Raw genomic sequence first — 23,611 nt, 5'->3', positions numbered from 1 at the left:
ACAAATACAATAATTACATTTTAAAACCATTAACAATGTTACATCTAGAAGTAAATACTGGAGGACTGGTCAAGACGGTGTTTTCCAAGGAAAAAAATGCTGAAAGTTGTCGACACTTCCAACAGAAATGTCCCGAGTGCAGGATTTAGTTCAGTTTCCTTAAACTGTAATTAAAACCCGTTCCACGCACAGCAGTCCTTGGGTATTTTCCATAGTATTTTCCATGGACTTGCATAAGCTTCCATCAGTTATCCGCCAAATATTTACCTAGAAACGGGATCAGAAATCAGCTGGGGGGAGGGAGCAGCCCTGATTCCCAGGAGTTTTTGCCCACCTCCACCAGCCCTTCCTGCCCACGGGAAAATCCTCATAATTCTCTGCAGCCACGAGGAAAAATCCTTGTTATTCTCCGCAGCAACGAGGAAAAATCCTCGTTATTCTCTGCAGCAATGAGGAAAAATCCTCATTATTTCTACAGCAATGAGGAAAAATCCTCGTTATTCTCTGCAGCAACAGGGCAAAAGCTCATCCTGGAGATGCCCTGGAGATGCCCTGGAGATTCCAGTGCTTGCCTTTCATGCAGGAGCAGGCATGAGCCATGAACCCCAAGGCTGGCAGGTGGCAGCAGGATTTATTTCCCGCAGGGGAGCTGCTGTCCCGCTGTCCCCCTGCCCGAGCTGCGGTGTGCAAACCCAGCACCAGCGCTCCCGGCATCCCGGCACGGCCAGAGGGGACCCGCGGGGAGGAGCCGCCGCTGAGGCACCCACCTGCCGCAAACCTCTTCTTGATGAGGGAGAAGCGGTAGCCGGCGCCCACCAGCTCGATGTCGCAGCTGGACAGGGTGCTGCCCTCGCTGGTGAACTGCACGGCCAGCGGGGCCGGCGAGCTCGGCCCCTCCGAGAGCTGGAACCGCGCCAGCAGCGACCCCACACCTGGACAGGGACACGGAGAGAGCCCGGTGAGCGCGGAGGGCGCTCGGGGCATCCCGGCACGGACAGGGCATGGACACGGCGCCAGCGGAGCCACGGCCCCGCGGCATCCCGGCAGGCAGAGCCAAACCCCCCATCCTCCCAGCAGGATTCGGCTTTTCACACATCCCAGCGCTAGGAACAGCTTCCCACTTGGAGAATCTCCTGTGGGAGACGACAACCTCAGCCTTGGAGTAGGGTAGAGCCGAGGACTTGGCAGCCCACCACATCCCAGCCCGGTGTGTGAATGCCCCTCGGGATGCCAAGGTGGTTGGCAAAGCAGCGCTGGTGGCACGTAGCCCTGCTTTTTGAGCTCCAAAATTAAATAGCTTTGTCCCCAGCAAGCCCCAGCAGGAACCCGAGTGTCTGGGCTCGTGTGATGGCAACCTCCATGCCTGCCTGAAGGATTCTGAGTTAATGACGTGCATATTTGCAGGATTACCTCCATTTTCTGACTTCTGGGAGATATCAGGGATCTTCCACAATATCCTTTGCTGTTCAGCATTCCTGCAAACACATGGAGAAAAGCATTTCTGTAGGAATCAAGAAATTGCTAAGGATTAATTTGAATTTTGCTGAAGACTGGTTGTGGGATGGGGAGCTACTCTGGTGCTGCTCTCTGGAGCAGCAATTCTGGGAGCTTGGATCTGGGTTTCACAGCAAGTGAAAGTTCAAGTCCTGGGCTCATGGATAGACTTGATAGTTTTAGAGTGCTTTTCCAAACAAAAGAATTGTATGATTGTTATGAGGATTGCAGGTGAGCAAGAGACATGTGCCAGTGCCTATGGCAGCGACAGCCACACATCCTTCCATGAATCCCAGACTGCTTTGGTTGGAAGGGACCTTAAAACTCATCCAGTGTCACCCCTGCCATGGCAGGGACACCTCCCACTGTCCCAGGCTGCTCCAGCCCCAGTGTCCAGCCTGGCCTTGGGCACTGCCAGGGATCCAGGAGCAGCCCCAGCTGCTCTGGGCACCTGTGCCAGGGCCTGCCTGTGCAGCCCTCTAAACCCTGGATAAAGCAGCCAAAACACAGAATAAGGGCTGATGCTCTGCTGCCTGCACATCTCCCTTCATCTCTGACCATTTTCTTGTGGGAATGGCAAGAAAAAGGGAATTGGAGTGGGGCTAAACATTTCCTCCTACAAGAGGAGGGCAGGTTTGGGTCCCCAGCGTGTCCCCAGCTCCCACCCACAGACCCTCGTGCAGCAGGATGGGGATTCCAGGCAGGGACAGGATGAGCAATGCCTACCAGACAGCAGGAGGAAGCACAGCTTGAAGTTTGGTTACTCCTCCGTCGACGGGGACGAGGAACTGGACGTTGTTTAGAGCTACAGGCGTGGTCATTGCCTCTGTATTGTATTTGTAGTCGATGCGCAGGTCAGTGCTTGCAGGGTCACACCGCCAGCTCACTGCAAGGTTTAATGGAGTAGACTGAATACCCTGGGCAGACACCTTCCAAAATGACAGAAAAAACATTTAGTTTCCATAGGGCTGAAGGGAGAAATCCCGTTTTACAGACGCGGACATCGCACTTGGAGGCAAGACCTTGAATTCCCCCTGAATTTAGTACTGGGCTTAAAGCCAGACAACCCAGTGCCACACAGAAGGGACAGTGGGACAACAAGCCCCCACCTCACATTAGCTCCACTCTGCACTAGGGAAACACCATCTTTTACATTTACCATTTTTTAGTTTACATTTGCCATTTTTTACAGCCATAATCAGCACACTTCTATTTTTTTTAATTTTTTTTTTTTTGCATAGTTTTATCTCACAAAAAAATCCCTACCTGGTATTTGAGCATATCCACATTGTAATAGGTGGCTTGAGGTTTCTGTTCCGATACCTTCTTTAGGTGAGTCATCAGATTTGGCATGTTGACCCAGAACTCCTTGGAGTTGGAGTCACTCTGCACGTTGTCACTGCACAGAGGAGAAGGAACCCTTTGGATAACCTGCCTGGGCAGGAGAGAGCTGTTCTGCACAGCACAGGGGCTGCACTCAATCCCACCTCCAGAGGAGCATTGCCTCTCTCCCACCCAGCTTGGCTTGTCCTGATCCATCTGCACTGGGATTCAGAACCCCCCAAGTCCTGGCCTGATCCCCCAGTGTGGGCAGCAGCAAAGGGGGGATTCTGCCCCTTGGTGTCTCTGCCCATGGGATAATCCTGATATCAGGATAATCCTGATGATCTATCAACCCAAACCATTCTGGGATTTCATCAAGTATTTGAGGGTTTGAGAGTTTCGCTCCCAAAACCAGCACATGCTTCCAAGGAAGATACTTCGGGCCATATACTTTCGCAAACACCCCGTGTTCCCGGAATCCCGCCTTGCCCTGGGATGCTGCTGGGGGAAGGGCTTACCAGCAGAGGAGCTGGGGGTTTGGCAGGACGTGCTCCAGCCTGTTGAAGTTGAGCACGCGGAAGGTGAGCACGGCTGGGGCGGGGTTGTTGGCAAAGTGTCGGGTGATGCCCGCCGGGAAGGACAGCACCATCTCCCCCGTGATCTTCACGATGCACCTGCAGCGCCCAGCACAGAGAGCCAGGGGGAGCAAAGGGGGCTCAAAATGCAGCAGCGAGGGAGGGCTGGCACCATGGATGGTGTGGGCACAGTCCCCCCTTCCCCACCCGACACATCTGGGGGCCTCAGAGAGAGCAGAAACAGCACAAGGGCTGACAGGGATCTTCTTAAATAAACCCTGTTTGAAGCTTCTTATTTTTGATGTCATTCAGTATTTTAGTGAAATTAATTTGTCTTCGGTCTGCCCTTTTGGGTTCTATCTATTAGAAGGCCTTAAAACACCTCCGAGTTTCTGTTGGAATGCCATCCTGTTTTGTCCAGGCACGGGAGGGAAAGGCTGCAGCCCCCCTGCTACCCTTCCTGTGCTGCTCTCTGAGATTCCTCACACAAAGTCCTCACCTCCCTTTCGCATGGCAGAAACATTTTGAAACGGGGCACCACAGCAGTGTCCTGCCCCTGGACACCCCAGGCCACATCACCTCCTGTCCTGATGCCTCAGGTTTTGGGACAAGGCATCAGTTTCTGCTGACCCAGATGAGACAGAAGCATCTGGAAACCCCTGGACCAGAACCAGAGGAAGGCCTCAATCCCCCTCCTCATCCCTGACAACACCCCCCATGGCAGGGACACCCCCGGGGGCCAGCACCTACTTGTTGGGGTCAGCCCCTTTGAAGTACGCGTTGACGGTTTCGGTGAAGGCGGCGGCCACGGGCAGGGTGTCCTGTGCCCCCATGGTCAGGGGGCTGGGGCCCCGTGACGAGCCTGCAACAGAGCACACAGCCCCCTTGGCACCCGCCGGGCACCGCGCCCCGCTGCCCGCCGCTCACCGTGCCCCCAGCCTGACTCCATGGGCACATAATCACCAAACCCCCCAGGCTTCGGATGAGGCTTTTGAAAAGTTTGGGAAATGATCTTTCCCCCCGCCCCGCTGCCAGAAGCAAGCAAAGAAAAGGATGGAGGAGGCCAGGCGGGAGCAGCATGCGGGGCTGCCACGCGGCAGGCTTTGCATGACAGTTTTTGCAGTCGCTTTTTGGGCCCCGTAAAAAGGGGCTGGGGGGGTTCATTGTGTCACCCCGGGGAGCTCGGGGTGCTGGCAGTGTCCCCCTGATGTCCCCCCATGCTGAGGGGGCTCCTGCAAGCCCCTGCACACTCTGCTCTGCTGTCCTGCCCTGTGGATGCCTGGAGCATCCTCCACGCCCCACTCACTCACGAAGCCCTCAGTGCCCGACAGGAAATCTGCAACTCATCAGAAACCTGGGAAAACAGGCACTGGCACAGCTTGTCCAGAGAAGCTGTGGCTGCCCCTGGATCCCTGGAAATGTCCAAGGCCAGCTTGGACAGGAGCCACCTGGGATAGTGGAAGCTGGAACAAGCTGAGATTTAAGGTTCCTTCCAAACAAAACCATTCTAGGATTCCATGACTGGGAAAAGGGGGAAAGCTTGCCTTGGTGTTGCTGTGCATCCTTGGACACTTGCCAGGCTCTAAAACAACTCAGCCCTGAGGATCACACACAGGTTTCCCTTTGCTGGCCAGGAATTGTTGTTTCCAAAAGACATTTGAGGATGAAATCATCACTGCAAGTGCTCCTCAGGAGCTCCAGGTGTGCTGGAAACCCTCTGTGGGTGGGACCACAAGTCCTGTGCCCACCACCAAGGGGTTGGCACAGCCAAGCCCACACCTCTTCCCCATGAGAAGTATCCAAAGATCAGCCCAGATGTCCAAGGTGTTGATCCCACAGACACCCAAAAAACCCTGGAGAGGTCACTCCCTGCCCTGGCACCACCCTTCAGCCTCATCCATTTCCCGCAATGAATCATTTTGGAACCTTTTTTTGATACCACATCCTGTACACGGGGTGAAGCACGAGGATTATTTTGCCCCAAAGCAGCTAAAAAGGAACAGCAAAGGACTCCAGAGGGACAGTTTATCCAGGGATCCCCTCAATCCATCACCATCCCTGCCCCTCAGTCCATCACCATCCTTCCCCCGGGTGGAAAGAGGGACAGATCCAGCCCAGGGTTTGCTCAGAGCAACGAGCTCCTGCCAGCCCCAGCCAAAGCTGTAGGAATTCCAAAGCCACAGGAATTCCAACACCAGCCCTGGAAATGGCAGCACTTCCACAGGCAGAGGATAAGGGGGAAGCAAAGCTGAGCAAAACGTGTCACGTTCCTGGTGAGCTCTTCTGCTTGGGCCATCCTCAGAAATGATCCCTTCCCTTCTTTCTGTGCTGCTGCCCCTGGGAATAAACAGGGGTTTGGGAGCAGGAAATTGGGATTTGCAGCATCTCCCAGGGGAAGCACTTCTGTCACTTCAATGACACTTTGAGTTTGGGTACATTAATGGGAGAAACGATGGTTTCCACCAGCGAGGAGGAATCCTCACACCTCCCCAAGGAACTCACACGTTAATGGATAAATCCTAAGTGCTCTTTCCTGGAGGCACAGATGAGGGATTTTCCCTTCCAGTGCCTAATGCAGCCTAAAAGTATAAAACACTGATGCAGCCACACGTGTCCCTCTCGGTCCCACCCCCGGAGAGGCTCAGGGGAATCCGGGATTCCAGCTGCAGCCCGGGATGGGGGTGCTCAGGGGTGGATCCCGCTGTTCCTGGAACACCTCACCCACACACAGCAGACCCACAGCCACACACACAGTCATTACCCTAACGAGCCCAGAGCCTCCTGCTCCTGAGCCCACAGCCCAGGATATCCATCAGGATTCCCTGGTGGAATTCCCACTGAAGAGCAGACACAGTTCCAGATGAGGGCATGGTCCCCAAAGCAACAGGACACCACACCCCAAAAGCCCATGACTGAGGGGGCACGCAGGACAACACATTTTCTAAAAATCCTTCCCAAAGACACCTTGGGAGAAAATCCTTGCTCCCCACCCAGAGCAACAACCCCTCAGAGCATCAAACACAGCCGATATCTTGGCAGTGGGACATTCCTACTGCATCCACCTGGAAATTCACAGAATCACTGGGTTGGAAGAGACCTCCAAGACCATGGAGTCCAACCCAGCCCCAGCACCCCAACTCAACCCTGGCCCCCAGTGCCACATCCAGGCTTTGTTAAACACACCCAGGGATGGGGACTGCAGCACCTCCCCGGGCAGCCATTCCAGAACTTTATCACCCTTTCTGGAAAATACTTTTTCCTGATATCCAACCTGAATTTCCCTTGGTGCAGCTGCAGGCTGTGTGCTCTGGTTGTGTCAGTGGTGCTGGAGAAAGAGCCCAGCCCCAGCTGAGCACAGGCACCTTTCAGGAGCTGTGCAGAGCGATGAGGGCACCCCTGAGTCTCCTTTTCTCCAGGTGAGCACCCCCAGCTCCCTCAGTGCTTCCTGACAGGGTTTGTGTTCCCAGCCTCTCTCCAGCCTCCTTGCCAGGCATGAAATGTGAGCCAGGGCTCTGCCACAGCACCACACTTTCCTCCTCCTTTTTCCTTTTCCCTCTCCCTCTCTTCTTTTCCCTCATTTCTCCTTTTCCCTCATCCCTCTGCATCTGTATCTTTGATTCTGCAGGATGAAAAATCAGGCATAACCAGGGAGATCTCCTGGATCCCCAGGCTCAGCTGGGGTGTGGGAATGTGAGTCCATCTGAGAAGCAACAACAATAAAATATCCTCATTTCTAATGGTCTGAAGATCATGTGGGTGGAATTGGGGTTCTTGGTCCCCTCCACACTTCCCTCATGAATCCATAAACCCTTCTCTTCATGGCTTCAGGGAATAAATTAATTTTTTACACTCATGTTTTCACTAAAAAAGAAAAGTATAAACTATTATAAGAATTGCAATTATTGTCCAGAAACCTGAGAGACAAATCCAGTTGCTGTGGCACAGCTCCACCCCAAACCTGCCTTTTCAGTTCCTGCTTCCAAAGTCATTTTTATAAACATTTCATTTGCACAAATTACCTGATAATAACAGAAAAAAAATAAATCTACTTTATGGAGTTTTGGATCTAACCATAAGCAGCAGACCAGCTTAATTTACTTTATTCTTCTCTACAAAAGGTGGAAAATGCAGCTGTGGAGTAGCCAGGGATTCCAGAACATGACAGCATCACCACATCTCCTTCCACACAGGGACAAACTGCCCCACGTTCATCAAGAACATGGATCTTGCCACAAAAAAAAACCAAAAACAAACCAGCAAAAAACAACCCCAAATCCAGAAAGAAACCATAATTCCCTTCTGGCATTCCATGCCCTGGGTTCCAGATGCCAAACTCAGCAGATCTCCTCTCACTTGCCTGCACATAAAATTTATCTTTTTTTTTTTTTTTTTTTCAAGTTTGGCTTAAATATTTAGAGATCAATCAGAAATCCAGCATGTGGAAGTGAGACAGCTCCTTGCTGGGCTGTGGGATGATCCTGGGGCAGTGCCACTCCTGCATTCCCAGGATAATCCCACCCCAGCTCCAGACTGTTCACACCACCAGAACCAAGCCCAGGAATTCCAGTACAAGGTTAAGATTCCAAGGCACAGGAAAAGCCCCAGATGTGCAGTGCTGGTGCTGGGCAAGGGGCAGGGAGGAAGCACAGAGCAGGGGGAATGTGGAGCTGGAATATTCCTGTGAGGGATAACGCTGTCCCTGCTGTCCTCAGCTCTTCCCAGAGCTCCCAACAAGCCCCTGAGAAAGGAAACCCAAACAGGGATTTTGGCTGGAAACAGCAAAACTGCCCTGAGCAGCAGGAGGAAGCAGCTCCTGCACGACCCCTCCTGGGTCTAATCTGGGAGATGCCATCGGAGCAGGGACACCAAAGCAGGAATTGCCAGAGTGAGGACCTTGGAAAAAGGAGGAAAGGAAGGACCCAAGCCCCAGTCACCACCCTGATCCCTGCCTTCTGCTGCTGCTCAGCCAGCACTGTCACCAGGATGGGTTTGCTCCATGATCCCAAGCAGCCCATGCCAGGCAGGGCCATCCTGGGCCACTCCCAGCCAGGCAGTGCCACCCCAGGCCCCTCCTTTGCAGGAGGGGACACTTTGGGAATCCCACATGGAGCCATCCCCCAGCTCTGCCTGCAGGCACCGCAGCAGCTCCCCAGGCGCTTCCTTGGGATCTGCGGCAATCCCTCCCTGCTGCAGGCAAACCCCTGCTTCTCCTTCTGCTGTTAAAAGGAAAATGTTGGCTCCGTGCCTGCGGTTCGAAGCTGCCCCCAAAGCCTGGGGCGTTGTCCTCTCTGGGATGTGACACTGCTCGGAGAAGGTGCCATCGGCCCCAAACCGAGGTGTTCCCCTGCCTGCATCCTCCCCAACGCCCCTCATCCACGAGGGACCCCAAAACCTCCCGCACCTCCAGCCGAGCACCCCAGCAGCACAACCTGGCACAGCCCGGGCGGTGCTGGCAGTGCCAGCGCATTCCCGGAGCCCTTCCTGCCGAAAACCGGGCCGGGAGGAGGGGAGGAGGCCGGACAGGGCTCCGGGGGGTTTGAATTCACCGCCCCCAGCCCGCTCCGGGGGCGAGGGGGAGAGCGGACAGAAGCCCTGGTGGCAGGGTCAGCTTCCTCGGCAGCGCAAGCGGCTCCGCTCCCTGGTTTTCACCTCCGTCCGGGAATATTCGGAATGCTCCTTTGGGCTTTTGGTTTGCTTGGGTCGGATTTTTTTTTCTTTCTTTTTTTTTTTTTTTTTTTTTTTTGAAAATGAAATCAACAAGGAAAAAAAAAAAGAGCTCAGAGGGACAAATGGTACAAATCAAATCAAATCAAAACGATTCCGGCCGGACTGGCGATGTCATCTAAGCAGCCATAGCATTCCGCACGGGAAGCTGGGCTGGATGGAGCCCGGGAAGATGCATTGGATGGATGGAGCCCGGGAAGCTGCATAGAATGGAGCCTCGGAAGGGAACCCCGGGAGCGAGAGAGCGAGGGGAGCGAGTGGTTACCGGCTGTGCTTTGCACTACTTACCTTCGAAAGTCAAATAAAACTTTCCTCTGTCAAACCAAACGAGGGAAGGCTGTTCATTCTCTGTATGGCCAGGAGTTGAAGCGGGATGGGAAAGGTTAAGGAGAGGGAGAGAGAAGGACACAGTGTGAGTCACAGAGCAGGTCATTAGTGTCGCTACGGGGAGGGGGCGAGGCGCTGCAGGGCGGTCACACGTGCAGGGACAGGGGCGTGACACCCGGCCGCTGGCTCGGGGGACAGAAAGCGGGAAGCAAAGCTATGGAAGCCCAGATGGAAGAGTCGTTCTGCCCGCTGGGTGAGCGGTTTGCAGGGGTGCTCTGGCTTTTTGTGGCCACGGTAGAAGAGGTTTGTCGGCTCATGCGCTCCGGGTTCCGCCTGCGCGGAGCGGGGCCGGCGCTCCTCAGCATTCCCGGCGGGATGCTGCTCCGCATGCCACCCCGCAGTGACACTCAGGGACAGTGACACGTGGCTGTTTGCTCTCGCATCTCAGGACACGACACTTGCAGAGAACCGGACACACGCACACAGAGCAGCGGATCCTAGCTGGAGCCTTCCCTTCCCATCACAGCCAGCTCCCTGCGCTCCCGCCGCCTCCAAAGGCGCCACGCTGGAATAACTCGGGATGTGAGGGCGGGACGGGGGGATGGGGCCAACAGCTTTTGGAGCTGCTAAATGAACCTTTCGGAATTCGGGAGGTGCCAACCTTCCACCTCCAAGTCCTTTGACTCACTGAGAAACTGTCATGCAAGGTGCTGCGAGCGGTGGGCGCCGCTCCGAAGGCGGAATTCTCGGAAAACTCCCTGCTAGTACAGTACCTGCCGGCGTTTCACTGCGCCCTTCAAACGCGGGCAGTTTGTCAACAAAAGCATCATCCTCTGATAACACAAGCAGAAGAAACGCAAAGGAAGGAAAGAAAGAAAAAAAGAAGAAAAAAAAAAAAGAACACAAAAAGAATGAAAACACGGATCCCAAGTGAAACCAAGCAGCGCACTTGTATCAACGCAGAGACAGAAATGACGGAGGGGCACCGACACGGGAACCACAGAGCTCCTTGCTGTGCCAGGAATTGTCCAGACTGACATGCAGCCAACGAGGAAAGCACACCAGAACAGCACGGAGGACACGGGGATGGAACAGCCCTGCCCCTGCTCCCGGACAAACTCCGTGGGACTTTGCCACAGGGCACGGGAGATGGGGAAAGTGGTGGAGCCAGACTCCAGCCCCAGCTGGATTGGGGTGTCCCAGCCCCCCAGAACCTGCAGCAGTCCCTGATCCCAGACCTGCCCATCCCTGCACACCTCCCAGGCCAGCTTGTCTTCTTTTGGGAATTGTCCCTCCTCTGCTGTGGGTTTTCATGGATGTTCACCCAGCACCAGTGCCCACCCTGGCCTTGGTGGGGACAAGGAGATGCTTTCCCAACGCAGACCCCAAACCCTGTCCGTCTGTCTCTGTGCCCCATCCAGCTTTTCCCAAGGTTTAGCTTGGATGCCAGCAGAAAAGGTTCTTCCCCGAGAGGGTGCTGGCACTGCCCAGATCCCCAGGGAATGATCCCAGCCCCGAGGCTGCCAGAGCTCCAGGAGGGTTTGGACAGCTCTGCCAGGGATGAACAGGGTGGGAATATTGGGGTCTGGGCAAGGCAGGAGATGGATCAATGATCCCTGTGGGTCCTTTCTCACTCAGCATTATCTATGCATCGAGCTGGAAGTGCAACACCTACAAAATCTGGGATGCTCCTCCTGCTGCCCTGTTTGGAGTTCCCTGGTCAGGGGTGACCCCAGAGCCCTGATTTTTGCTCTGCTCCAGGAAAGCTCCATGGAGGGTGTGGGACCCCAGCTTCTCCCCCCAGCCCAGCAACCTCATCCCCTCTCCTCAGCACAGGGAGGTCACTAAATCATCAAACAGCAGCTTTTGATCCCAAAAATATGAGAGAAAAAAAACAATCCAAACAGAGAGCCTGAGGGAGCTGGGGTGGCTCGCTCCCGTCGCCCTTCCCAGCCTCCCGCAGCCCCTGGGACTGTCCCTGTCCTCAGCCTGGCTGTCCCCTCCCCTAACGCCGTGTCCCTGTGGCCGCCGTGCCCTCAGGCACTGCTGAGGCCGCTGCCAGTGGCACAGGGGACGCTCAGGGCTCGCTGTCCTGGTGACATCTTTTCCAGCAAGGCGCTGTGACAGTGACCAACAGCCGGAACAGGCACGAGCACCTACAACACCTGTGAGGTGACAACAGGACGGAGACGCAGTCGAGACTCCAGCAAAGCCACGGGGAGGGCTCGGTGCCACCGGCACCGCGGGGACAACGCTGTCACCAGCACCTGCCGGCCACCGGGCGGGACTGGTGGCAGTGCCACCGCTCCCCGCGGTGACGAACGCTGCAGCCAGCGCGATGGCCGAGCGCACGGGAACTCCCGCCAGGCAGGGTTTTCCAGAAGGTTGGGAAGAAAAGACAAAGGAGGGAGGTGATCCTGGAGGAGATGGAGCCGCAGGAAGCGAGGGACTGGCAGCCAGGGATGGAGGAGGAGGGGCAGAGCCGGCAGCAGGGACAGAAGGGACAGGAGGGGACAGAGGGGATGGAGAGGGAGGCGTGGGGGGCCCACGCCTGGAGCTGGGAGCTGCCAGCCAGACTCGATTCCCATTCCTCATCTCAGCCCCGGGGTTTTGGCAAACCCCACTCTTCCCAGGACGGAAACTGCAGCGTTTGGTTCTGCCCTAGGACGTGCCAAGTGGCTGGAAAGAGCCACTTGCTTTTCCAAGACCCCTTTTCTGTTACTGCTTTAAGGGCAAGTGTGAATTTAAGACATTCCAAGAGATTTAATATCCCTAGATCCCAAGGTCTGGCTTCCAGCCCCACTCCCCTCCAGGCACAAGCATCCCCTGCAAAAAAAGCTTATTTTGCCCCAATTTACAGCCCAGAACCACATTTTCTGTTACAATTCCCTTGACTTTCACCAAACATCCATTTCCCACAACATTTGGAAAAACTTCCCTCGCAGCATCACCCTCCTGATCCGTCACCCCTCTCAAATCCCTTTTAGCATTTAAAACCCCGATGGAAACTAACGAATCCGACCCCAAAGAATGACCTAGTGAATGAAAAGGCATCAGGAATTTTTGGAGGGCTAGGAAAGGTGAAAGAACAGCAGCGCTGTGTGTGTTTACCAACGGTGGGAGTGGTGGCTGCACTCAGGGAATTGGTGGAAGATATGGAAGAAGTACTTTCAGCACGGGCTAAAGGTGCTATCGGAGGAGGGCTGGAGGAGTGGATGGGAGGGCTAAAAGGCCTGGACTGGAGAGAAACATAAAACAACACAAAGTTAAAAAAAATCCAAACAGAAACATTTGCATCACACAAATAAAATTTTGCCTGGACCCTCCTGACTGCTCTGCCGGTGCCCCAGAGGAAAAATTGGAATGACTTGAGTTGTTTTAGTACCAATGGCATTTTAGCTTGGAGCTGGGAAAACAGATTATCCCCACCACTGTGGGGGTGGATGTTGAGATTCCACCCATCCACACCCAGGGTGGGAGCTCCAGGGGCCGTGGGATGGATGGAATGGGCTGGGCATTGGGAAGGGAGCAGTGCCCACCAGGTGCCAGCTCCCCAGGCCCTTAGGGAGCCTTTGGGGGTCATTTTCCACCCTCAGCATCAACCCCAAAGCCCTCACGCCTTACCTGGAGCAGCCTGGGGTGGCACACGGGACAGCCCTGAGCTGGCATTGCTCCTGGGAGGCTGGAACTGCTCTGTCCCCCAACCCTTCCCACCCCAGCCCATTCCCTGCCCTTGCCCTGACTGAGCACCCTGGCTGGCATCACCAGGCTGGCAGAGCAGAGGTGGCACAGCCCTTCCCACGGGGAATCCACAGATCCTGGAAGAGCCCAGCCCACCCCGGTGACCGCGGGTGGCTCGCCCTGCTCCGCTGTCCCATTCCAGACTGGGAATGCCACCCTCCTCCCCTGGCACAGCCCTGCCGTGCCCCCAGCCCCTCCCCACGTACCACATCGCTGACGGGGGGCTTGCCCGGGGGCAGCTTGGGCCGGGACGGGGGCCGGGGCGGCGGCGGCGGGGGGGTGCCACACGTGGCCAGCGGCGTTCCGGGGCGAGCCGGGGACGAGGAACCTGCAACAAACGGAGCCGTGAGTGCCCGCAGGCTCTGCCCCCGCTGCTGCCCAGCCCAGGGCTCCCCATGATGGTGGCACAGCCAGCAGCTGTGCATGGAACGTGCCAGGAGGGCTGGTGCCCGTGGGTTCCCGGCAGGGGCTGCTCAATGCCCGCTTTCCTCTGCAAAATCGGAGTCTTACAGCTTTCCCAAAAATAGGGGCAGGAGGGATGGGGTGATGGATGAGATACTGCTCCAGGGCTGGCACAAGTGGGAGTTTGGGATCCTCATCGCAGGGCAAAGCTTTGGCCCAGCAAAGCAGGGTGGAAGAGGAAGGTTCTGGGATTTGCTGGGAGCACAACGCAGCTCCCAACCCTCTGGAAGAGGCTCCCGAAGAAGGGAGCTGAGCTCAGGGCTCACACAGAGCCTGCTGCAGAGGGGGAGCTCTGTGACCAAATGGGAATTGCAACAGGTGCCTCAGGGAGATCCTGGAGCCTGCTTTGCTCCACACACAGGAATTCCTTCCAGGAGAAGCCCAGCAAGAACTGGAGCTGTACAGAGCAGGCACAGCGGGCACCAGGACACGAAGGGCAGCAGGAATGGGAGGGAACTCAGAGCTCAGTGCCAGGACAGCTGAGCCAGTGTTTGCCACAGCTTCCACGGAGCTCAGCAGCTCCATCGCAAAGACTGATGAGATGATAAGTGAATAGTTTTCCCACTTACAAGAAAATAATTTCCTGAGTTCTTTGGGTGATAGCTCAGGTTAAGTAAAGATCAAAGTTGGATTTATAGAAACAAGAAGAGGTGAAGGAGAGCAGGCTCAGACAGAGAGGGCCTGGCATAAAGGGAGTAAATTCCAGTCATTCCTTTGCACAACTCCAAAATTCAATCCACTTTTATTTCAAAGCCTGATTTGGGAACCAAAGTTTGAATTTTTCATTCCTTATCCCAAGAAAAGCCTGAGAAAATAGGAAATACTGAGGGGAAAATAACTTTGCAGGACTGAGTGTCAGGGAGGGTTCTGTGGCCACCAGGTAGCCAAAGCCTGGCCAGATGGTGGCTTCCATGCAGGGAATGGATATTTCCTACACCAGAAACTGGCAGCATGTGAAAACCAGCATGGAATCAGAAATCTGCTGGAATGCTGGCCTTGGAGCGGGGTGGTGGAAGGGGGTTGGAACAAGACAAGCTTTGAGATCCCTTCCAACCCAGCCCTTCCATCCTGACCCTGCAGAGCCTTGGTGACACCCACGGGCTGTGAAGGCAGGAGAAGATCCTGGGGTGGCTCTGCTCCCCAGCACCCAAAAACCAGGCTTGGAAAGGTGGGAGAGGTGGGACAGGCGCTGGGTCTGTGCTGCACGCCCTGCTGCAGCTTTTGGAGGATTTGCAGCATTTCTGTGTGGCTGTGTCCACACTTCCATTTCCCAGCTTGCTGCCCGGAATGAGACAGGAGAAATTCCTGGAGCAGGGATGTGGATCTTCTGGGACAGGCTTCTCCACCCATCCACCCCCACGGGGGGAGCCTGGCACGTCTCCATCCTGTGCTCAGCTGGGAGCAGGATGGATCCTGCTGTTTCCTGCTCCTGGAAGCTCCTGGAGAAGTTCTAGCTCCTGCTGGACGCCTCAGCCCCCACAGGGACCCCGCCCACCCCCCGAGCCAGCACAGAAAAGCCACCAGCACTGAAGCAAAGCCACACCTGCAGCACCAGCCACACTCAGGGCACCCTCCTGGAGGTGACAAATCCCGGGGGCAGTGACACAAATTCCGAGCTCCCATCAGGAGGGTAGCAGGGGTCACAGAGCTGGGGGGCTGCACACCCACCCCACCACCAGTGCAGGTTCCTCAAGGCTGTGATTGCCCCAAAAATCGCCTTTGGTGGATGCAGGGTGGGAGCACAGGGTGGAGCTGGGCTCAGGCTGCAGCTCTTCAAGAAGGGAATGAGAGTAAGCCGAGCCTCCCCGCTCGTTTGCCGTAATGAACATTTATAATTAATCAGCTGAAGGCAGGCAGAGCCAGCAGCTTCTCCCGGGGGAGAGGTTCACCCCGGAACTCATCTCCCCATCCACACCCAGAGGCAGGAAGAGCCGAGCACCCTTCCCACCTGGGAATTACCGGGATGAGAGGCTGCGATCCAAACAAACACCCCAACCCCGCATCTGAGGCTCGCTCAGACCATTTACCTGAACCATTTCCATCCCCACGGAGAACACAACCACAGCAACACCAACAACAACAAGAAGCCCGTGCCCGGTTTGGGGTGGGAAGGAGCATCGGGAAAAGCTCCCAGCGCCAGGGAAGGATGGACACGGGAGGCGCAGGACACAGGCTGGCAGCGGGGCACGGCGGGACACAGCCAGGCGGGAGGGTCACCACGGCCACACGGCAGCACACCCGAGCTCACAGCACGTACCGCTGGTGCTTCCCGTGCCCGGTCCGGGGGACGAGACCACGGCGCGGTAGGTGGGCGGCGGAGGGGGCGGCGGGGTGCCCCTTTGGCCCGGCCCAAAATCTTTGGGAGAGGCGACGGGCTCGGCGGAATCATCCTTAAGGTGGGGCTGCTCGGGAAGCTTCTTGGGAGCGTCTTCCAGCTGCAGCGGCGAGGGCAGCGGGCGGGGAGGCTCGGCCGGAGCGCTGGCCGGGCTGCCCGCGGCCGCCGGTGGCGACGCCGCTTTCTCCCGGGGCGACAACTCCGGAGGCGCGTTTTCCGGGGATTGGTCGGAAAAATTGACCCACTTGTCTTCCGCGGTGGCAGCAGCAGATTTGGGGGACGGCACGGGGCCAAAAATGCTGTCCAAGTCATTGATGGACGGGAGTTTGTCCCGTTTGGGCTCTGCTGCTGCCTGGTCCCCTCCTGTGGTCAGAGGAGGTTTATTTTACACCGGGCGTTAAGCGAGGGCTGTGCTCTACGGGCTCTACTTCTACGGGAGAGGCTCTAAAATCACCTTTTCTCATCTATATTTATATAATTCATGGGCAAGAACGTTTCCACCACAGCCAGGTGTGACATGGAATGAATCCCGCGGGATCCAAAGGCCGGAGGAGGGAGCATGCACCACGAGCCAGCACTCACAGCCAAGAATCCCAAATTCCCCCTGAATTCACAGCCTTTTCTGTCTTCTAAACCACACCACGTCCTTATCAGCAACTCTGATTTATCAGCAGGTACCAAAGGTGTGCACTCAGCACTCTGGCACGCCCCACTCTCTTCTCTCTTTTATAAACACTCAGGTATAAATACATATATTTAGACATGCTGGTTGGACGCTGCTGGAGTCTGGGCATGCAGCACAGGATGCACACAGGGAGTGTATTCCAGCCACAGGGAATGCAGTCCAGACACAAGCAGGAACAGGTCAGGATTTTAGGGCACAGAAGGGGATTTCAGGGCATAGATGGGGATTTCAGGGCTCTGCTTGCTGAGCCACCACACACCAACATTCCCAGTTGACTCCAGAACCACCACAGATCCATCAGCCAAGCATTTCACATCCAGGGAAAGGAGATCATGACAATAAATGCCCTCTGGGATGCTCGTGGCAGCATCACCCCATCCCTGCTCTGTTTTGGGCATCTACATTTAGGGAGGGGGGGATAAAACAGGGATTTGCTGAACCAGACAGAACCAGACCTCAGCCACTTGCTTCACAAATACACAAGGCACAGCCCAGCAAATGATGGAGCATTTGCTGCTGGGAATGGATGGATGGATGGACATGGACACCCTGCCAGCCTGGAAAATGGGGATTTGGGAGCACAGATGAGATGGGGATGGGCAGAGCAGGGGGCTCCTCGTGGCACAGGGGTTTCACCCCGAGGGGCTCTGGCTGGCCCCATGCAGTGCCCTCTGCCCTCCCTGCTCAGATCCTGCTTTCCCACCAGCCAGCACCATGAATTATATGCTTGGAAGCACCTGATGTCCTCTGGCTGCATCCAACACATTTCCATCCCTGCCCTCGGGCTGTCCCTCATTCCCAGCACCATTTCCATTCCCTGCCCCTGGCTGCAGGATCAGGGGGGCTTTTCCCACCTCTCAGCAGGGATTTGGGGGCAGGGAGTGCAGGAGCAGCTCCTGCCACAGGCAGACCCTGCACACCTCTGGTTTCCTCAGCACAGGCCGTGCAGGGCTCTGGAACTGGGAATATATCCCAGCTTTCAGCAGGACATTGAGGCTAATCCTGCACTGCGACTGATCCAAAGGCAGGGATGGTGTACAGAACATGAATTTCACTGGGGTGAGACCGACTTGGGAGGCAAAAACATCTTTGTGCTGCTTCTACTGCAGCACCCACTGAGACACCACAGGGCTGGGGCTGCCCCTGGATCCCCGGCAGTGCCCAGGGCCAGGCTGGACACCGGGGCTGGAGCAGCTGGGACGGTGGCAGGTGGGAACTGGATAGGACAGGAACCCCTCCCAACCCAGCCCAGTCCGGAATTCTCTGAATTCCAAGGGCAGAGGATGCACAGCGACCAAATCAGTGCCCAAAACACAGCCACGGGGACGTGTCCCCCCAGAGCTGGGAGGGGACATGTCACCCCCGATCTGGGGATGGGACATGTCACCCCCAGAGCCACCCCAGGGCTGGGGATGGCCCCGTCCCATCCCCAGAGCCACCCCCGAGCCAGGACTGTCCCTGTCCCCTCCCCGGTGTCCCCCCCGAGCCGGGGCTGTCCCTGTCCCCTCCCCGGTGTCCCCCCCGAGCCGGGGCTGTCCCTGTCCCCCCGGTGTCCCCCCAGCAGCCGTTGTTACCGATGGCCGGGGGCAGGGGGGAGCCGGTGCGCGGCGGCGTGGCCGGGATGTTCTTCGGGGGGAGCGGCGGAGGGGCTGAAACAGAGCACAGAGAGGGGAAAGTTCAGCTGGAGAGCAGCAGGAGGCGCGGCACATCCCATGGGATGTCACAAGGGATCGCTGGGCAAAGGGGACAAGGCAGGGATGAGCTCCCAGCCCGGCCTTGGGCACTGCCAGGGGTCCAGCAGCAGCCACAGCTGCTTTGGGAGCTCAGCCCATCCCTCACAAGGAGGAATTCTTCCCAATATCCCATTAATTTCTTCCCAATACCCCATCCCTCCCTGCCCTCTGGCAGTGGGAAGACATTTCTGTTGGGTTTGATGGAATTTCCCCCCTTTTTTACATCTCAGGCTGTTTCAACGCCCTCAATTAGCATTTTAATTAAACCTGGATCCTCCGAGGCTCGGAGCTGCCTCCGCCTTTCTCCCGTTCCCATCCCACGTGGATCCAGGATGTGGATCCGGGATCGGGAATGCTGGGGCTAATTAACAGCGGCTAATTAACCAGCTGTGCTTTACAGGGGCATTTCTGCAGAGGAAATGGCTCCGCAGCTGCCCCGGGCAGAGGGAAAGCTGCAATAAAAATCCGGGATTGGGCTGTGCTGCTCTCCCTGAGGTTATCCTGGAAAAACCGGTGCTTCCAACTTTTCCAGCCAAGTAACCTCGGCGTGAACGTGCAGGGTCAGGATCCATCCCATCCCTTGATCCCTTATCAATCCCACTCCCTCCTCCACCCCACAGTGCTGTCACCCAAGCCAAACAAAGGGGAAAAAACCCCTTTAATTTAAAATATCATGGGACTGCACAGCCTGGATGAGGACAGCTCAAATCTTTGACCTGATTTCTGGATATATTTATTTATTTTCATGGTCACTTACTTCCAGTTGGAAAAGGTCTTGGAAGTTTTGGGGACTCTACGTTTGTGTTGATGGGCTGGACTGACCCCCATATCTCAGGCTGGTCCAGAGGAGCTGAAAAATCAAAAATAAACACTTGAAAGCAATGAAAAACCCAAATATTTTCTTCCCATCACCCAAACACAGTGATGAGACACTGAGGCTCTGGGAAAAGAGGGCCCAGACAGTGAGAGAAACCTCATTAATTAAGGACAGGGGGTTCTGTAATGGTGGATAATTAAAATCCTGTCTGATTTTGAAGCAGGACGTGCAATTAGTTTGACACTTATGTTGTTTGACAAACAAAACAATGCCAGGGATGGATTTGGAGGCTTATTATGGGAAGAAAAACATTGTATTGATGGCCAAAATGGTCTGGAATTTTAGGATATGCAAACAAAAAAACCCATCAGGTAGTAAAATGAAAAGATAATTGTATTCCCAGAGAATAAAGGGGGAGAAAAAAAATATTTTTTTGTACATAATTTAGATTTCTTGGAGTTTTTGTGCAGAGAAGTGCTTGCAAACATTGTCTTGATTAAAAGAATTAACTGGAGGCGTTAATGACAGGACATAACGAGGCTATGAGGGCAGTGGCCCTCCAGGAGGAGGAGGAGGAGGAGAAGATCTCTGGGAAGAACCCACTCCAGAGCATGGATGGGGCTGGTTTTGGGGAAAACAAGCCTTGCAAGGCTCTTGTGCTTTGGGAAAGCTGGGAAAAACCAGCTTTGGAAGGAAGCAAAGTGTCTCTGTGTTAAAGGAAGGAAAAATGACATTTTTGAGTTGGCATTTCCTAGGCATGGAGGGGTGCAAGGCTTGTCCAACAGCTGCCTCCAGAATCCTGGAAGGAGTTAAACCCCCCTGCTCCAGGGTGAAGGGTTGACTGGAAAATGCTGAGTTTTGATATTCTTGAGCTGCTCCCTGTCAGGATCTCTCCCAGACCTCATAATTAGCTAATTGACTTAAGCACTTGCTCTGTTTCCACCCAGCCTGAATTAATCCCGGACGTGGCCACCCGTCCTTCAACCCCTGCCTGGGCTCTCTTCTCCAGCAGGCTGGGAACCCAGGAATCCAGGAATTGTCCAGCTTGGAAAAACCCTCAGAGCCCATGGAACTGCCAGTTCCACTCCTGATCTTGTCCCCAAGTGCCACATCCACACAGCTCTGAAATCCCTCCAGGAATGGGGACTCCACACCTACCAGGGCTGGAGAACCTTCCTGTGTCCCTGCCAGGAGATGCCACCATGGCCCCAAAGTCACTCACCAGGTCCCCTAAGTCACCCACCGTGGCCCAAAGCCACCATGGCTCCAAAGTTGCCATGGCCCCAAAGTCACCCTGTTGCTAAACTCACTCACCAGGCCCCCAAATTCACCCACCATGGTCTGAAGTCACCATGGCCCCAAAGCTTGACTGTCACAGCCCCAAACTCACCCTGTCACTAAACTCACCCACCATGGCCCCAGATTCACTCACCATGGCCCCAAACTCACCCACCCCAGCCCCAAGCTCACCAGGTCCCCAAACTCCCCTGCCCCGGCCCCAGATTCACTTGCCACGCTCCAAACTCGCTCGCCCCAGTCCTAAACTCACTTGCCATGCCCCAATTGCCCTCACCCCAGCCCCAAAGTCATTTGCCGTGCCCCAAATTTCCCAGGTCCCCAAACTGCTTCGCCTCAGCCCCAAACTCACCCGCCATGGCCCCAAAGTCACTTGCCATGCCCCAAATGCCCTCGCCCCAGCCCCAAAGTGATTTACCATTTCCCAAACTCACCCACCATGGCCCCAGACTCACTTGCCATGCCCCAAAGTGATTTGCCGTGCCCCAAACTGACTCACCCTGCCCCAAACTCGCTTGCCATGCCCCAGACTCACCCTCCAGCTTGTGCTCCTCGAAGGCTGACTCCAGCGGGGGCCCGAAGAGCGGGGCCAGCGCCGCCGGATCCTCCGCGGGTTTCTTGCTGTGGGGAGAGAGGAGCACAGCAGCCGTGAGGGGCACGTTTGTGCTCTGACCCCATCTTTGAGGCAAACACAAACATCTTCGAGGACTTTTCTTTACCCCAGGCCAAAGAGGAGCTGGCCAAACACGGGGTTCCAGGTGGGAAAAAGGGAAAGGAGTGTGGCAGCACCACAGTGCCAACCTTGCGGTGCCACAGCAGCTGCTGGGACAATGAGTTGCTTTAGGGTTGGTCAAAACTTCATGGAAAAGGATTAAAAAAATAAATACTTGGGGTCTGAACTATGCTCTGCTACAACACACCTTGAGTCGACCCCTGGAGCTGCACAGGGCACATTCCCAGGGAGATTTGGCTTTATTCCATAAAAACTTGCATGTTTGCTGTCCTAAATCAATACATCCCCCACAGCTTGGCCAACCCTTTATGGATCAGGCTCAAGGTGGCTTCCAGCAGGGAATGTCCTTGGAGCTTTTGGTGAAGAGCAGGGATGGACACTGAGCATCCCAACCCCTCAGTCCTGCCAAAAACCTGGAATGTTTTCGGTTGGAAAGACCTCGAAGCCCACCCAGTGCCACCCTGCCATGGCAGGGACACCTCCCACTGTTCCAGGTGCTCCAGCCCCAGTGTCCAGCCTGGCCTTGGGCACTGCCAGGGATCCAGGGGCAGCCACAGCTGCTCTGGGAATTCCATTCCTCCCCCTCCCAGGGAACAATCCCTTCCCAAAGCCCCAGTGGGATGAGGAGCCCGAGCCTGGGTGATGCCAGGCGGGCTCTGCACTGACCTGGCGGGGTCTGGCGTGGGCGTGGAGCGCCGGGGCCGCGTGATCTCCTCACCTGGGACAGGACACACGTGGATGAGAGTCATTCCCCCTCCACAGCATCCCCCTGGTGTCCCACCCACCCTGCTGTGCAGAGCTCCTGGCAGGAAAAATCTGCTTTTAATTCTGATTTATTTCTGTGCAGAGCTAAATCAGGGAGCTGCACTGCTACGGGTGTCCCAAGGATGTCCCCCACTCCTCCAGGAAGAACTTTTGGGAACCACCTGCTTTGCCAGCACCACTTTAAATCAAATTTAAGTCACTCCTTTTCCCACCCCCACTCCCCAAACCCCTCCAGCAGTTGCAGTGAGTGCTGTTTTCACAGGCTGCAGGAGATACTTACTGGATAAATTCCTTTTAATCGTCCCCTGGAAGGAGAAACACAGGGATAAGTGGGGTGCACAGGGACAGGGGTGGGTGGCACTTGTCACCCCAGGAGCAAAGCAGCCCAGCAGAGGTAGCAGGAGCTGTCTGAGGGGACATTTCCTGCAGGTGCCTGAACTCCAGGGACCAGAAAACCCTGCAGAAAATTCCTGAGCCACACAAAACCACAGCTGGCAGCTCTGCTGTCCCGAGTGCCACGGCCACAGGACTGTAAATCCCTCTGGGAATGGGCACTCTCCACTGCCATGGCCAGCTGTGCCAATGGCTCGTGGGGCAAAAGCCAAACCCTCCCCACCACGGGAGCAGGGACACCCCAGAACCAGAGTGGGATCTCAGGGATTCCCATCACTCAGGGCTGTCACTGCCATATTTTCTGGAAAAATCCCTTCGCCAGGATTTCTCTCCTGGGAAGCTGAGAAACCTCAGAGAAAAAGGAAAACAATATTATCTCATTTGCTTCTCCTGTGTTTTCGTGCTTTGGAATGAGGTTTGGAGATGGTTTCATTGGTTTCATGTGAGTTGTTTTCACTCATTGGCCAATCACAACCAAGATGTGTCGAGACCCTGGAGAGGCTCACAAGTTTAATTATTATCTTTTTAGCATTCTGTCTGTATCCTTTCTGTATTCTTTAGTATAGTATAACATTCTTTAATATAATATAGATCATAGAATAACAAATTAGCCTTCAAAGAGCATGGAGCCAGATTCCTTCCTTCCTTCCTCTGGGAACCCAGAAAATACAAGACAGGGCCCCTTTGTGTTATTGAGGTCCCACCCACCACCACTGGGGTGACACAAGGGGCTGTGTGACACCACTGGCAGCTGTCCCCAAGCCCTGTGCCCACCCCGGGCAGGACCCCCATGACCCCATTCCCATTCCCAGGAGCGGGCTCTTACCGGGCTGCGCCGCTGCGGTCAGCGAGAGGGGAGAGAAGAGACACCTGGTCAGAGAGTGACACGTCAGCACCCCAAGGTCCCCAGCTGCCACCACACCTCGTGGGTCACCCTGGCACAGCCCCCCAGGGGAACCCAAGTCCTGGAAAATGGGGGGATTTCCCCCCTGGAAGCTGAGTTCTCTTGGAGAAACCCCAGTGGCACCACGGATGTGTTTCCTGCCTTCTCCTTTTGGATGTGCCCCAATCCAGGTAAATCCAAGCCCTTACACACCTGGTCCAACTTCTTGGACCCAAACTACACCCCCAAAGCACGCTCAGAGCCAAGCCCAGCTCTATTTCTACACATCCTATTTTAAAAAGCTCTAAGTCAGCGATCAAGGAAA

At 55.5% G+C, this 23,611-nt stretch overlaps 1 protein-coding gene across 1 annotated transcript in view; it reads right to left on the bottom strand.

The window, feature by feature from the left end:
- Positions 1–244: 244 nt before the first annotated feature.
- The window catches only part of SGIP1 (SH3GL interacting endocytic adaptor 1), a 35,016-nt gene continuing 11,649 nt past the window's right edge, over positions 245–23,611 (bottom strand). The window contains exons 9-25 of the mRNA XM_041483214.1: positions 23,230–23,241; positions 22,291–22,315; positions 21,912–21,963; positions 21,048–21,133; positions 19,157–19,249; positions 18,241–18,315; positions 15,904–16,344; positions 13,391–13,512; positions 12,555–12,681; positions 9,405–9,464; positions 4,143–4,254; positions 3,336–3,491; positions 2,761–2,893; positions 2,221–2,423; positions 1,411–1,475; positions 768–932; positions 245–267 (exon numbers count right to left, since the gene is read on the bottom strand). Of these exons, the coding sequence (XP_041339148.1) occupies positions 245–267; positions 768–932; positions 1,411–1,475; positions 2,221–2,423; positions 2,761–2,893; positions 3,336–3,491; positions 4,143–4,254; positions 9,405–9,464; positions 12,555–12,681; positions 13,391–13,512; positions 15,904–16,344; positions 18,241–18,315; positions 19,157–19,249; positions 21,048–21,133; positions 21,912–21,963; positions 22,291–22,315; positions 23,230–23,241 (1,950 nt within the window). The remainder of the gene's footprint in view (positions 268–767; positions 933–1,410; positions 1,476–2,220; positions 2,424–2,760; positions 2,894–3,335; positions 3,492–4,142; positions 4,255–9,404; positions 9,465–12,554; positions 12,682–13,390; positions 13,513–15,903; positions 16,345–18,240; positions 18,316–19,156; positions 19,250–21,047; positions 21,134–21,911; positions 21,964–22,290; positions 22,316–23,229; positions 23,242–23,611) is intronic.

This window comes from Pyrgilauda ruficollis, unplaced genomic scaffold (assembly GCF_017590135.1).
Source record: "Pyrgilauda ruficollis isolate IOZ18807 unplaced genomic scaffold, ASM1759013v1 scaffold6, whole genome shotgun sequence".
NCBI classification, from domain to species: domain Eukaryota; kingdom Metazoa; phylum Chordata; class Aves; order Passeriformes; family Passeridae; genus Pyrgilauda; species Pyrgilauda ruficollis.
The sequence above is the reverse complement of the archived record's forward strand: the minus strand, read 5'-3'. Positions and strand labels throughout refer to the sequence as shown.